General features: G+C 37.1%; 1 protein-coding gene across 1 annotated transcript in view; it reads left to right on the top strand.

Moving 5' to 3' along the window:
* LOC134800725 (transcription factor Sox-17-alpha-A) overlaps positions 1-16,872 on the top strand; it is a 175,234-nt gene that overhangs the window by 16,345 nt on the left and 142,017 nt on the right. The window contains exon 2 of the mRNA XM_063773247.1: positions 14,304-14,490. Within this exon, the coding sequence (XP_063629317.1) occupies positions 14,411-14,490 (80 nt within the window). The 5' untranslated portion in view covers positions 14,304-14,410. The remainder of the gene's footprint in view (positions 1-14,303; positions 14,491-16,872) is intronic.

Below are 16,872 nucleotides of genomic sequence, written 5' to 3'. Positions count from 1 at the left end.
TTTTTAAATATTGATCCTAGCGAAAAGTGTTCTACATGTTTCTTGTAGGAAATTTTATGTTTATTATTTGTGTAAAATTTGTTTTTGCTATGAGTCATACTTTTCAAATTATTAACGAAAAAATAAAAACAAGGAACCTTAGAATTTATTATAATTAACTTTCCCTCTTTATTATCTTTTTAAATATTGATCCCTGCTAAAAATGTACTAAATCTTTTTTTATTGAAAATGTTGTGTCGATTATTAACGTTTAACAATTTTTTTTATATTGGCCACCGTTTACGAGTTATTTACGAAAAACTAAAAAAAGAGACCTTCAAAAAGTGATTATAATTAACTTTCCCGCCTTAATATCTCTTTGAATATTGATCCTAGCGAAAAATTGTACGGAATCTTTCTTGTAGGCAATTTTATGCAGATTACTTATGTTTAAGAAAATTTTTGCTATGCGCCACCGTTTAAGAGTTATTTACGAAAAACTAAAAAAAAGGGACCTTTAATATCAACTATCTCTCTTCCAGTCAAGAATTCGATCAATCAACCGGCAATTTCGGATTCAGCGGGGTCTAATTACGTTAAAAAACCCGGTTGCCAAAAAATAATATGTTTTGCCAGTCGAAATCGATTTTTACAAAAACATGATCAGTCAAGTATACACTCATATTGTATACATGTAATTAATAATTATTTAGGTACACTCACCGACCTCACCGTCTTACCTACCATTTTTAGGGTTCCCTACCCAAAGGGTAAAACGGAACCCTATTAGTAAGACTCCGCTGTCCGTCCGTTCGTCCATCCGTCTGTCAGCAGGCTGTATCTTACGAACCGTGATAGCTAGACAGTTGAAATTTTCACAGATGATGTATTTCTGTTGCCGCTATAACAACAAATACTAAAAAGTACGGAACCCTCGGTGGGCTCAGTGGGCGAGTCCGACTCGCGCTTGTCCGGTTTTTAATTTCATTAAGTATTCATCAAAATTCGAATTTACTAATAAATCTTTTTCAATATTAATTGCCGAACTAAAAATCCCGGAACTGACGATTCAGAATACCGATGTCGTCAGAATAAGGACGTAGACGTGCTGCGCGGGAATGGTGCGGTGCGCCGCGCGGGGCGCCCGCCTGCCCGTTCTACCACTCGTCTGCTTCACCCCCTTGAAAACGTAAAACTCGAGTATAAGAGCGCCTTAAATATTCTATACACTTTTTCGCTAGGATCAATCTCCTTCTCCTTCAACCTAGCGTTTTAGCTAAGCGTCCGGTCTTCAGCATCCTCTGGTGTGAGTAGATTTTAAGTAGATTACTTATGTATCAGAACATTTTTTGGTACAGGCCACCGTTTACGAGTTATTTACAAAAAATATTAACAATTGATCATATTTAACTTTTTACCTTAAATATTTTTTTAAATACTGATCCTAGCGAAAAAGTGTATAGAATATTTAATGTAGACAATTTTACGCAGATTACTTATGTATCAGAACATTTTTGCTACAGGTCACCGTTTACGAGTTATTTATAAAAAACTACAAAGGGACCTTTAAACCCGATGACTGATAAGTTCATCAGCGTCACATAACATAAATTGACCTCCGCATTGGATAGACAGCAACATTGAATGTTCCAGTAATCAAAGAAACTTAATTGCTAAATTGGAAATCAAAATAACTAAAATGGGCCAGAATCCCCAATTTTAAACTACTACGTTTTGTGCTCATCGATGTTAGTGTCGTAAGCGCCATCGACAATAAGGTCCCTTTTCATAGATAATACCACATATTTATTTTATTCTGTTTTTAGTATTTGTTTTTACTATAGCGGCAACAGAAATACATCATCTGTGAAAATTTCAACTGCCTAGCTATCACATGTATGTTGTTGAGATATATGTTCATGAGATACAGCCTGGTGACAGACAGACGGACAGACAGACAGACAGACGGACATCGAAGTCTTAGTAATAGGGTCCCGTTTTTACCCTTTGGGTACGGGACACTAAAAACTATCCTACGTCCTTTCCCGGGCCTCAAACTATCTCCATACCAAATTTCATCTAAATGGTTCTACGGTTTAAGCGTGAAGAGGTAACAAACAGACAGACAGAGTTATTTTTGCAGTTATTTTAGTAAGGAAAGGATTTAGCGAGTCCGGCGAAAAGATGTAGAGATTGTAGAGTCAGACCACGCTAAGGGTCGATTGCACCAAAAGTCTGTCTGTCTGTCTGTCTGTCTGTCACCATTAAAGCGTTCGCTAAATTTTATAGTACGGGAAGTTTCATACTACACTGCTGATTGACGTTAATCTGCTGATTGACGTTAATCAGTCCGTTAAATGTGGTCGGTGCAACTGGCCCTATGTTGCCAGCGTTTTTGATAGCACGATCTACGCAAGTGTTAAGTAAACGTCATAATTTCATATAAGTTTGACGTTTAAAATAACACTTGCACAATCTGTGCCAGGGATGTTGCGAACATCCGCATCCGCAACCGCGGAACTTCCGCATTATTTTCAACATCCGCATCTGCATCCGCATCCGCATAAAATCGATGCGGAGCTTATGCGGATGCGGATGTCGAACAAGTCGGTACAGGAACGTCTTAGCGGCGGCGTAAGTGCTAGGTAATTTCGTCATCATTACCTATAGGTAATCGGTACAAAATCGTCTAAATCCAGAAAAGTCGGCCAAGTTACTGTTTATGTAATATAACGCACCTATATTCTTGCTCAAATACTAAACGTTTCGTTATTTTTTTTAATATTCTAAATGTAATATTTGACGTTTTCTAAGTACCTAATCTTGACATCCGCATCCGCGCCTTTGAATATCCGTATCCGCATCCGCGGATGTCAAAAAATCTGCATCCGCAACATCCCTGATGTGTGCTATCAAAATCGCTGCCAATTTAGCTTGGACTGACTCTAAGTATTGGGGGTATTCTAGAAAAGTGCGTACAGTCGCCATCAGATATATAGGAGCGGCCAAGGTGTTCACAATATCTGAACACGCGCTCTAACGCCCTGACAATAGAGGCGTGTTCCGATATTTGTGAGCACCTTGGCCGCTCCGATATATCTGATGGCGACTGTACGTGACGCTATTTTGTTAACACTTCTGACAAAACTAGGATATTTGGTATGATAACGTTTGATAACTTTAACTTTAACGATATATTTATATTATAGATTGCAGATATCTATTATTATTTTATTTATTCTTTATTCAATTAGGGTCTTAGGTTAGGATTTTACAATGTGAGTATAAAAGTAAAATATAAAAACACTTACAAAACATGACAAAAATATTTAAACACATTATAAAAAACCTAACCTAGGGTGCTGCCGGCAGCGGGGCTTGGCCCAAGCTGCCGGTGGTCAGGGCCGCAGAGTGAGGAACCGACGTACTATACGCGCCGTGTCCAAAATTATTTTATTCAATATTAAGGTAGCTCTCTGCCATACGCGTCACATTCCCGAGAAAGTACACCTTCTTGTAGAATGCCTCATTGCAAAGTGACACACGTAGGTACGGTCAGCCAAGAAAGTGGTCTACCACTTTTCGACTCTATCAATCAGATGATAGAGTCGAAAAGTGGTAGGCCACTTTCTTGGCTGACTGTAACACACCACACCACAGGCTGGGGGAACTTAAAGCGACGACAATGGATGGTTAGGGATACGTATGAACTCCGGTGCACCTATTTTCATACATTTTGACAGACAAGTTAACTGTGAAATAATTATAATACTGTCTCTCACACACACCAGGCCCCTGTGACAATTCGCTGGCCCAATATTACAGGGTTCTATGTTACATTTTAAAGATAGTTGAAATTCGACTTAATGTCACTATGACAATGTTCAAATTTCAGTTCGATAAAAGTGAAACATAGAACCCTGTAATATTGGGGCAGCGAATTGTCACCGACATACACAATTCGCCGTACATTGCTGGTTCAACAATTCCAACAAGTAAATATTGACGCTAGGTACCGTTCGTTACTTATCTATCTAGAAATGGATAGGAGATTGTCACATATTTAATTACACAAACGGGTTGATTTTACCTTAAATTCCGATTGTGGCCGTGACCACAGCTGGTGCAACTCAGCTGAAACGTCGGAATTTAAGGTAAAAACAATGAAATTATATCGCGGTAGACCCGTTTGTGTAATTAAATATGTGTACAAAACGCGAGATATATAACACTTTAATTGTTATATAGGAAATTGACAATTGTCAGGCTGGTGAAACAGGCCGCTGCTATATGTACTAACCTATCGACCGGGCAATGTACAGAAATCTGTCATTGTCATCAATTGTCAGCGTGGTAAATAGGCGCCAGGGTAGCGCTTCAGTCAAACACAAATAATATATGACATATTAGCGGACCCCACTTAACCCCCCCTCCCCTTGGCTTCGCACGGGTAAACCTAAACAAATTATACACCTTAACCTTCCCCAAGAATGACTCTGCTGATAGGTGAAACGCATGAAAATCCGTTCAGTAGTTTTTGAGTTTATCGCGAACACACAAACAGACAGACGCGGCGGGGGACTTTGTTATATAAGGTGTAGTGATTATTATATTCGATATTTATATTTAATATTAAAATTACTCGTACATTGAAAATGCTGCTTGATTTCTGTTTGGCCAGAGTTAACTGGTAGAGAATGCCTTCTGCTATTAAGTTCGCCTTTTGTAAAAAATTTACTGTGCAATGAAGTTTAAATAAATAAATATTACTTACATTACATTTGCAAAGTGTAAAGTGAAATTGACATATAGGATGAGCGCGGTGGGTCCGTGTATTGACCCCTCACCTATATTTGAATAATGAATAAAAATAAACGTTACTTTGTACATTTTGTGACGCCACGAGTGAATAAACTTTCATGTTATGTACCTACATAGTTAATACATATACATATTACATGTCGGTTAATTTATTAATGAATTAAAATATAGAAACCAACTTTTCTGTGGACAAGCATAATCGCAATGAGTTATTGATCTGTTAATTTTGAATAAGACGTGTAACATAAAAATTAGACAGCTGAGGTAGATGGCGCTGTACGTGAGGGTTTCTTTTATTTTTTGGCATTTTTATATATTGTGACCTTTTTGGCCACTTTTGTGTTATTTCTACTTAGAATCACGAGCTATTTCGATCCTGATGGGATAAAATATGTCCCAGAGTTTTTTCATATTGTGTTACCATTTCCCCATACACTTTGTATGGCGGTAACAAAAAGGAAAGTTTGAAAAATTTATGGAAATTTTAGTACTTTTTTTTTTCTCCTATAAGGATGAAAAGGGCTCGCGATCCTGACTAGAAATAAACGCTCACGTATATGTGTTGTGGTGCCTGAATTATCAAATGTCAACTTTTGACAACTAGAATTACCTAAAATCACGTTATTTACAGTATTTACCTACATTACCTGTCAAATACGAAGCACGAATTGGTCACAGTTGTACCTATCAATAAATATTTGTCATCTTTGATAAAAGTTACTTAACATAGCTGCTGCCATACAAAAGTTTTCCATCGCAACTGGTTACGAAGGGAATATACGATTAAAAAAAAAAGTGGAAAGACTTTTATCTATTCACCACAAAATCTTTCACAATCTTGTAAAACAGCGGTTTTAGTAAAATAACTACGAACTTACCTGGCCTATATATATATAAAAAAATATGCGTAGTTTATTTCAAAATCCTCGTTACTTTTTTTAGGTGTCATATGAAATGAGATCCAAAATACAGCCTATTTCAAAAGACATCAACGCGCAACGCCGAATTTTGTTTATATTTCTTCACCTAGTGCTAAGCTTATCTTTTTGCTGACAGTACCCATTTGGACAGATTTATGTTATAAAAGCAGCACAAAACATAATTAGGTACAACCTTGGTCAACTATAGGTACTGAATAAAAACTAGGTTTTTGCCTAATGTATTCAGAACCTCGGGTAAATTGCATTGCTATCTGATGCACCTTGATTTTTTGCATCGACAATTTTATTAAGATTGATATCTGAACAAGTTATACAGCGAAAAAGCTATGACGCGTTTCTTGTGCATTGCTGCTTATGCCAGAAATAATATTAAATATATACCGTATTTCAATGTGATAAAGTACAAAATGTAACTACAAATCATAACAGCAGAACTAAACAAGCGGCGCAAATATGCTGTCCTCGGCGAGGGCTACATATTTGCACCGTTCGGAGTCGAAACTCTGGGTCCGTGGGGGCCCAGTGCGAAGTCTTTATATAAAGAAATTTCCGAGCGCCTTATAGATGCGTCTGGTGACCAGAGGGCTGGCAGCTACTTCGGCCAGAGACTAAGTCTGGCCATCCAACGAGGTAACGCTGCCAGCCTACTGGGCACCATAACTCATGACAGCGACCTAGGGAGCATTTTTTATTTATAAGTTTATTTATAAGTTCATTTATAAGTTCATTTATAAGTCTATTTATATGATTATTTTAAGTTTTATATTCCATGTAGTTTAGTTTTATTATTGTTTAGTTTGTATTTTTTGACTCAGAGAGTTGCCAGACTTAACCGCCCAATGGTCCTAACCGTGGCACTAATTCCTTCTATGAAATTTAAAGTTTAAACCATTTTAAATTGGAACACAGTTGTATATTTTTTGTTTTGTTCCAATTAAAAACAAAAGAAATTCAACCACATTTCCTTCACTATTGATTTTAACTTCAATTGATAATTTGTTTTATGGTGGGCCTTAAGGCGTTATGTGGCAATTGCTCGTAGAACTGATGGCCGCTGGCGCAGAAATGTTCTTAAGGTACGACCATGAACTGCAAAACAGCAGGAAAACGCCGATGTCTGCTGACAACTGTTTCAATTGAGATTTCAGATAGAATCGCCATATGCGAAATGGAATATCTTGCCAAAAGCTTGTTTTTTACCCCAAAATACCTGAAATTTCCTGGACGGTCATCCTCTCCATTCATCTTCTGACGAGTTTATCGCTGACTGTAGAATATTTGTAGGTAAATGTCGAATCGTTTAACTTTAAAGATAGGAAGGTCTCCTAAGACCGTTTTCGCGTAGTAGCACGGAATCAGAGCTGTGCGCCTAATAGGAGCTTGAAATCTTGAATGACGGAATGTCTTATAGAAAAAACCGGGCAAGTGCGAGTCGGACTCGCGCACGAAGGGTTCCGTACCATAATGCAAAAAAAAAAACAAAAAAAAAAGCAAAAAAAAAAACGGTCCCCATCCAAATACTGACCACTCCCGACGTTGCTTAACTTTGGTCAAAAATCACGTTTGTTGTATGGGAGCCCCATTTAAATCTTTATTTTATTCTGTTTTTAGTATTTGTTGTTATAGCGGCAACAGAAATACATCATCTGTGAAAATTTCAACTGTCTAGCTATCACGGTTCGTGAGATACAGCCTGGTGACAGACGGACGGACGGACGGACAGCGAAGTCTTAGTAATAGGGTCCCGTTTTACCTTTTGGGTACGGAACCCTAAAAAGTCGTTAAATATCATTATAGCAAGGGTAGCTAACTGGTTTTAGTTGCTATAGAAAAGGCTTTATTACATTTGTTAAGAAAACGATTGCACCAGCAAAGGAAATTTCAGCAAAGCGAGCTTAGCTACCACAGCTAAATATTTTTTTTCCGTACGGATTTCCGCTCAGGCGAAGTCACGGGGCTTAGTTGTAAACATACATAGGGCATGCATGAAGTCATTGACATGAGAACAATAAGTGTCTTGTGACTCAATGTAGCGTCGAAACTCTGACATTTGACGCTTAATCGCGATTTTGAGCGCTCATCGGCCATTTTACTTAGCCACAACCTAAAGTGTCAAATTGACACGACGCGACATGCTGTAAACATTATGAGTGGTGCTAAAAATAGACGTTTTTAATTTGTATGTAGTTAATGTACGTTTACAAACTAAGAGGATAGGACCAACGGAGACGCCATGTCTAAAATTTTCGGTACAAAATAGTCTGCCGTTTTTTGCGGGGGAGGGGCACATCAAATGTATAGGTACGTCATGTCAGATAAACGTCAGTCCATACATATGGTTGACATGTGGTTGACCATTGGCCGCCTATTTTCGACAGAGGGGAACGCCTGTTAATGGCGGCTCCATTGTTAATTACTCCGAGTTTACAAATTATGAAATTGTTATCTTGACATACTATTTTTAATGCTGACTTTCTTACAAACTGGTGTTTTTACAATTCGAGTCCACGTCTATTATGATCATCATCATCATCATCTCCACTAGTGAACTGTGATAGCTAGACAGTTGAAATATTCACAGAGGATGTATTTCTCTTGCCGCTATAACAAATACTAAAAAGTACGGAACCGTTGGTGGGCGAGACCGACTCGCACTTGTCCGGTTTTTTACGTATAGGTACCGTACAGAAGTTTTTCATCGCCGTCCGTGGCTTACAGTTTATATAAAATGATACATTAACATTATACATCCCCACCCTACGCGGATGTTTTTAATTTCCTTGTATTCGTTTATCAAAACACGAACTGCCATGGCATGTATTACTAACATGTAGGTAACGTCAGTAACTGGCCACCTGTTAGTAACTGGCCACCCTAAACTAAAATAGTACATTGTGCAACAGTCGCGACGGCTTGCCGGAGCGATTTATAGACTCGAGTTTGCAATATTATTACGCCCCGAGTTACACACAATGTTTTTCATCACACTTGCGATACAAAAATTAAGTATAAAGACAAAAAATGTTAATTACGGCACTAGAAACTTCATAACTCCCTAGGGAAAACGCTTTTTCTATAACTCCCGCTAAACCTGCGTGCAATTCCACATTTACTGAGCGAGTGTGATGAAAATTAATTATATTCACCTACTCGTATAAACAGAATTAATTTTAGTATAAGGCGGCTAGTTATTGAAGGCTGGCCAGTTATTGAAACCATTTTCTTGTTGGTTTTTAACCCCCGACGCAGAAAGAGGGGTGTTGTGTTAATATAAGTTTGACTGCTATGTGTTTGCGTCTGTCTGTGACATCGTAGCTCTTAAACGGGTAAACCGATATGGATGTTGTTTTTTTTAATAGAAATCGTTAAAGTACCTTACACAGTTAACACAATTTGTACAATAACTATATAGTTACCTATTATTGGCCACTCTTAATAATAAGGTTTCAACTGGCTTGTCTCTTCCTGATTTGTTAGGGGTGGCCAATTACTATGTAGTGGCCAATAAATATAGCAGTCACCTGGATTATTTCTTAATTTTCGGATCCTTTGTTTAAATGAATACATGTGACAAATCTTGCAACGACCTCTTACTTAACTAACTTAACTTACTTAAGTCATTAAACAAAGACCTTAATCCTATTTCTATGAACGAGTATGTTTGTATGGCAACCCTATATAATACTAGAGTGTGCGGAAAGAGAAGAGTCGTGGAATGTATGGGGCCCAATACATTTTACGACTCTTCTCTTTCCGAACTCTATTACGATAATTACACTTTGGCTTAAAGGTCTCGTACCCAGGCCATAAAAAAAACTCGAAAACATTATTTAGAGCAGGCATAGATGGACCCCTGTTGTAGGTAAGTAAGTAATTACATATTATGTATCCTATAACTAGGCCATGAAATTTTACTCTTTAAAATACACCTAATTAATAGCTTATTCACGAACATCTGCTGATGTATAGAACGTCTCGTTATATAGCATACCATAGACAAAAAAGCTGCAATTTTTTCCCGCGTAAAAATGGTATAATAGGAATTCTAGTTACACGTTGTCTAGATGTTATCTGTGGTAGCGTAGTGCTGTGACGGGTTGTCGATAAGTCAGATTTTATCGATGGAGTGACCAGGTGATGAAACCGAAAGTGGGCCGCAGCTGTGAGATATCGGATTGAACTACGGTAGGTTTGTTATGCACATTTTTTAAATTGGGTAATACTTAAAGGAAAATGGGAACTTAAATTTGTTCGTAAGTGCATAAAAATAGGGCTTGATTAAAAAAAAGTAAAACTCTTAGCGCTGAGATTTTCATAACTCATAATAGATTTTATTAATCTAGAACATTTGTTTTTTTTTGTTTCGGTTAAAGGTAATTAGTACAATATAAAAAATATTTTTTTCCAATTGCAATATTCTCAGGTATAGACAAAGTAGTCCAAATCGGAATTTGGTAATTTCTTAGATTAAAATTTACTATGATTGAAATGATGATCAAAATATTTAAACTTAGGTAGTTTGTTTTTGCGTACCTACTAAAGTAGTGTTGTCTGTTCAGTTTAAGCTAATTAATGCCGTTATACCTATTAAATTAAAATCTTATTAGTTTTTTAAACGTCTTTAGAAACACCCCTCAGTTTACAGGCTACATGTGACAGTTAAACACAAAAACAGTAAAGTAATTGATATGTTTGCGTTTATGCTAAATGTATTTTTTTTTTGATATATGATTTAGGTAGGTACCAATTTTTTTGCCAAGGCGTCATTGACTTTGAAAATCTAAAAAGTTAACTTTTTGCAGTCTAAGGATTTATTTAGGAAACACGGAGGCGTGGCTCTGTTACTTAGGTACCATACCAAAATTGATTATCTTGATTACTTTTTTAATTACTTGCTTGGTTTGGTTTATTTTTTAATTGTTAGTAAAAATATTTCAAGGGCTTTATGCCTAGGTATTTTTAATTGACATCGAATATAGTACAAAATATGTATTATATTTGATACATTAAATTGAAAATATGTACTTATGTGTTTAAAGCGTCATTTTAGTTATCTTATTCTAGAAAATTATTTAGGCCTATAATATAATTATGTACGTAATTAATAATAAAAAATGGTTTAGGTAGCATTGTGTTATTTTAATAATTAGTAGACATAACTGTACTTACCTAACTCGGCAAATTGCGAATTTAAGGAATTCAATAGACTTCATGAATTATATTACATGAGGTCATTGACATCAGTTGAGACTCAGTATTGATTCATTCACGAGACAATGGGGTGTAACTGAAGCCCATCCACAGTATAACGAATTACGATCTTAGTTGTACTCTTCGGCGTTCTCGTTTGTCCTCAACTCTTGGGCTTAATTTAATTCAATTTTTTTTATTGCATAAAGTTAAGCATTTGAACACAACCTCTCCTAATGGCAAGTGCCGATATGGTCTAGGATGGAGCATGTTTACCTAAAAAACAAAGCTTCAATGACATCCTGATTTTCAATGGCTCCCAAAAGATATTAATTAACATAATATTTATTGGCCTAACCCTTTACAGCTTTCGGACGCCTTTAGGAGTTTCTTTAAACAATGGTAGACCTATATTGTGGTCTTGTTTTCCATATTGATATAAATGTAGTTGAATAAGTAATAAAAAACCGGTAAAAACATATTTCTTCAATTATTTTTTAAATTAAGCCCAATTAAAAGAGACTTGAGTTAACTGTCATAGGGACATTTAAGTACATATAAGAGCCTAAGAGATTATACCTAAGAGGACGATAGGGGAAATTACGCAAATGAGACAGCCTGTAGGTACTTTTTTGGGTTTTGGCGTGACAAATACAGAAACTCCCCACAGCACGTGCGAGAGTGACATCACTCCAGCAATAAAATATTATTTATTAAAAGTAATAAAACGGTAATTTATCGAGTGGTTTTCCTCTACGTTTATTAATTATTTCCTTGCCAATAAATCGCAGCTCTGAATTATATCATATGTGAAATGAAAAGTCTAAGTGTATGGCTATTACGTAGGTAAAAATAAATAAACGTGTTGTTAAAGGGGATTTCCTTTTAGGAAACAAATTCAGTTTAATTACTGCATAAAATTTTGTTAGGAAATTAAATTGGCTGTTGTTAGTGTTACGTCGTAGTTATCTTGTGTACTATTTACAGCTAAATTTCAACATTCTTATTTTATAAATGAGAATTTACAGTTTTACCTACTTAACAAAACACAACTTCGCTTAACTTAACAAACGTCTAGGTAAAAAAACAACATTAAAAATAAATCTCATTTCCACCAGCGCAAACTGTCACGTCACAACGCCGTAAAAAACTTAGAAAAAGTTTAGACCATCGACAAAAAGCATTTTTTCTATACGCGCGCTTTGTAGCGCTGCGCGCAGGCGCGGCGACGCGTCGCAGGGCCGCCGACATTGACAGCTGTCAATCAGATTCAATATGGCCGCTCGGCCGGTTACACACGGGCCGGTATCTCAAATCTGATACTGGTTCGTGTGATGTTAGATGTATTTTTTCTTAGTTGACACGATTGAAGGAAAAACTGCGACTTTCATGGAACTAGTTATGGATTGCTGATGTAATAAGCGCTTGGCCATGACTTACGAACACGCGATGTATTTTGAGTCTAAAAGACTATTTAAACAAATAAACGCGTAGATTATTGTGTTTATACAGCTTATAACTCCAGAATAACACACTTGGAGCGTGCATAAAAGTAAAGAATGTGCAATTGTTACTTCAAACATGGTAAATAATTACCCGAATCTATGGAAATTTTTAGATTTTTTTGTACATATTTACTTATTATATTAATACGAACTCCTGCGCTACCGGTCCTTTCTCCAACTCATTAACTTTTCTTATAAAAGTACTGCTGAAGAAGATATTTCATTTGCGTAGGTACAGGTTTTCTAAAGTTAATACTGTTAAGTATGTACTACACGGGAAAATAAAATTTGATGATAATCGGTTTCAAAAATAAGAAGCGCTGGTGGCCTAGCGGTAAGAGCGTGCGACCTTCAATCCGGAGGTCGCGGGTTCAAACCCCGGCTCGTACCAATGAGTTTTTTGAAACTTATGTACCTAATATGATTTGATATTTGCCAGTCGCTTTTCGGTGAAGGAAAACATCGTGAGGAAACCGGACTAATCCCAATAAGGCCTAGTTTCCCCTCTGGGTTGGAAGGTCAGATCAGTCGCTTTCGTAAAAAACTAGTGCTACGTCAAATCATGGGATTAGTTGTCAAGCGGACCCCAGGCTCCCATGAGCCGTGGCAAACTGCCGGGATAACGCGAGGAAGAAGAAGACCGGTTTCAAAAATAACCAAGTCTACCGACCGTCGTATGCTTCACAATCTTCACATTATGCTTCACCGTTCATAGAATGAGCCAAAACTCTAATTTAACCTTACCACTGTAATTTGGAACAGAACTTAGACCTGATTGTCTTATTATAACAGTTTTAAATCTTACTGCCCTACTTGCTTAGATTTCTAGAGTCCGTCTAGGATAACTTTGCACCAATCGGAACAGAATTAGGTAGAAAAATCGGGCAAGTGCGAGTCGGACTCGCGCACGAAGGGTTCCGAACCATATAAAAAAAAAACAAAAAAAAAAGCAAAAAAAAAAACGGTCACCCATCCAAGTACTGACCACTCCCGACGTTGCTTAACTTTGGTCAAAAATCACGTTTGTTGTATGGGAGCCCCATTTAAATCTTTATTTTATTCTGTTTTTAGTATTTGTTGTATAGCGGCAACAGAAATACATCATCTGTGAAAATTTCAACTGTCTAGCTATCACGGTTCGTGAGATACAGCCTGGTGACAGACGGACGGACGGACGGACGGACGGACAGCGAAGTCTTAGTAATAGGGTCCCGTTTTACCCTTTGGGTACGGAACCCTAAAAATGACATTAATGATGATATTTCCAAACTTTGTTATTGCAAATGCAATGCAAAGTCAACGGAGCCTAGTCTGACTCTAGCCAATAAGGAAGTAAATAAAATTCGGCTGATCTAGTTATTAATCGTAAATCATCCGACATTTCATCTAGGGTTGCAACAAGCGGAATTCAACAAACGCTTTCTCACGACCCAACTCTTAACGAGATTGTACTTATATAATTGCTCTCAGGGAATGTTATTCTTTAATTTATCATAACAATTTGTCAGAGATTTATGTAACAATTTTGTAATGGATCCACTCGAATCTCATATAAAACGGTAGGTACATGTCTAAAGCCACTATTAGGGTTTGCACGACGTATCCGGAATGCATGGGAAGATCCGCGGATCCCGATCTAGATCCGGATAATTTCATACATTTCGGATCCGGATCGCAAGCCCTGGCCACTATCAAAGAGAACATTATCATTTCCCGTCTTACCGCAATAGCAATAAATTAAGTACATATAGCATTATGTTTTCTTGTTTTTCTATACATAAGGCTTAAACAAGCCCTTGAAAAACCTTCCACCGTATTCGAGACATTTCTAAAAACCAGAGAGAAATAAATCTACCCTTTTTTTCAGACATGGGACTAGTGACGTGACATACGCGATGCAACGCGTCTCCGTGACGCAGTTATCGACCGTCGAACTAGTGTAGTGCTCCATCGATACGTCAGGTTATACCACGAATGAACACACTAATGCTGACGACGACTTGTTCGGTAGACGATCAGCCTTTGGACAGCAGCATGTCATTTTCACCATACAAGTAAGTTCTTCTCTCCGTATTTTGATTTCTTCTTCATCTTCCTCGCGTTGTCCCGGCATTTTGCCACGGCTCATGGGAGCCTGGGGTCCGCTTGGCAACTAATCCCAAGAATTGTCGTAGGCACTAGTTTTTACGAAAGCGACTGCCATCTGACTGACCTTCCAACCCAAAGGGAAAACTAGGCCTTATTGGGATTAGTCTGGGTTCCTTCACCGAATTTTTATTTAATGAGGCCAATTCGAGGTACACGCTGACATCAAACCGATATTTAAATCATATTGGAATCATATCAGTTACCAGTCAGTGGCGCGGGCGTCTCGCTTGCACTAATAAATGTACGGACAAGTCAGAGCGAAATGAACGCCCGAATTACAGCTAACTAATATGATTCCAATCATATTCCAATATATTATTAACCGACTTCAATTTCAAGTTCTTTTTTTTTAAATATCGTTTTGTTAGGTGCACGTTCAAATCGGCCTGAATGTCGTGATGACTTAGCTCGTTGGGTACACAGCGTATTTTATTTAGAGATATTTTTGTGACCAAACTTTCCAAAGTTAGTAAAGTTTCAACTTAACGAGTCTAAACCGTCAACAATGATGCGATTAACGTATATCAAGGTAGTATTTATCTAGAGGATAATCGCTTCTATGAATTAATAACGGCGGTAATTTTCTTTCAGTCTTGGAATAATTTTACACGAGCTATATTTAAACTACGATTTAATAGGGCATGAACCATATTTGGTCAATACAAGGGTCAAGATGAGATTATAATACTGGTTGGACATTTGTATCGGAGAAAAAGGAGAAAAAAAATAAAAAGTTAGATAGTCCATAAATTTTTAAATTTACCACCTTTAAAGCGACATAAATATTTGTACAACTGGCAGAAATAAAAATTCTCCTTATTTATGATTTATGACTATCATAGTACCAATAAACCGTGAGCGTGATATATGTGTTAAGAGCCAACAGGAGTGGTCATTCCTCCATACAAACGTAGTCCTCGTTTTCCTCCGTGGTTTTTGAAGCTAGAGCAATGATTTTTTCAACACAGATTAATATTGTCAATATCTGTGTCGGACCGTTTTGCTTTTTTTGATATTTTTGTTTTTTAAGGCGCTAGAGCCCTTCAAAAACGGCCAAAATGGCCTAATAGACTATGCCGCAATGAGAGGCGTGGTATTCAAAACTGATATCAATTAGCCAAAAAAGCAAAACGGTCCGACACAGATAATTTCATAATCATTTAGATTTCCAAATTTGGTTACGATTGGTTAAGTTTTGGGGGAGGAAAAAGAGGACTACGAAACCTCGATTTTTGTCATTTTTACGCAGGATTTTTCGCCTCAGCTGCAGTTGTCCCTATCGCACTAATTTTAGGGGCGGAGTCAAGTTTCTAAATACGTACACAGCCAGAAAAGTGATGGGCAATAGTCGACATTTAATGTCGATAATCTAGTGATGTAAGAAGTTATCGATAAACCGTCTTGTGTGAAAATATCTAGATCCTAAGATACAAGGGGTTTTGGGTTGAGAGTAGGGAACACATTTTTGTAGTTATGATATACAATCTATTATGAACTTTTTGATTCTAATATTTCAAATTAGAAATCAAAATCAAAAATATTTTATTGCATGGTTAAAATGGGTTAACAAAATTTTTAGGTACCTACAGGCACGCTTCGTAATTGTCGAGCAATTTAGGGTCCTAGCTGAATTGGTTGTTCCATACTTACTCGTGCTCTATGGAATGTCCAATTTAGCTAGAACCCTAAATGGCTCAACAATCACGGAGCGTGACAGTACTAATGATTCATGTTCTGTATATCCTGCCCTACAATGGCGTTAATATTTGGTTGTCATGTCTATACTTCGTTTTTAAGCATTATTGAAAAAAAAAATAGTAAATACTAATATTAACCACTAAGTACATAACTATTACAAAAAAAGCTAAATAATTATACGATTGCATGCTTAAAAAAGACACGTCACCTTCACTCTAATGCTAAACAAACGAAGAATAAGAACTAACAGCGATAAGACCGCCTGTTGCTACCTTTATCTACATTGTAAATCGGTTTTAGGGTTCCGTACCCAAAGGGTAAAACACGGGACCCTATTACTAAGATTCCGCTGTCCGTCCGTCCGTCTGTCACCAGGCTGTATCTCACGAACTGTGATAGCTAGACAGTTGAAATTTTCACAGATGATTTATTTCTGTTGCCGCTATAACAACAAATACTAAAAACAGGATAAAATAAAAATTTTAGTGGGGCCTCCCATACAACAAACGTGATTTTTGACCGAAGTTAAGCAACGTCGGGCGGGGTCAGTACTTGGATGGGTGACCGTTTTTATAAATAATGGAACCCTT

Source organism: Cydia splendana, chromosome 20 (assembly GCF_910591565.1).
Source record: "Cydia splendana chromosome 20, ilCydSple1.2, whole genome shotgun sequence".
Taxonomy (NCBI): Eukaryota; Metazoa; Arthropoda; class Insecta; order Lepidoptera; family Tortricidae; genus Cydia; species Cydia splendana.
The sequence above is the reverse complement of the archived record's forward strand: the minus strand, read 5'-3'. Positions and strand labels throughout refer to the sequence as shown.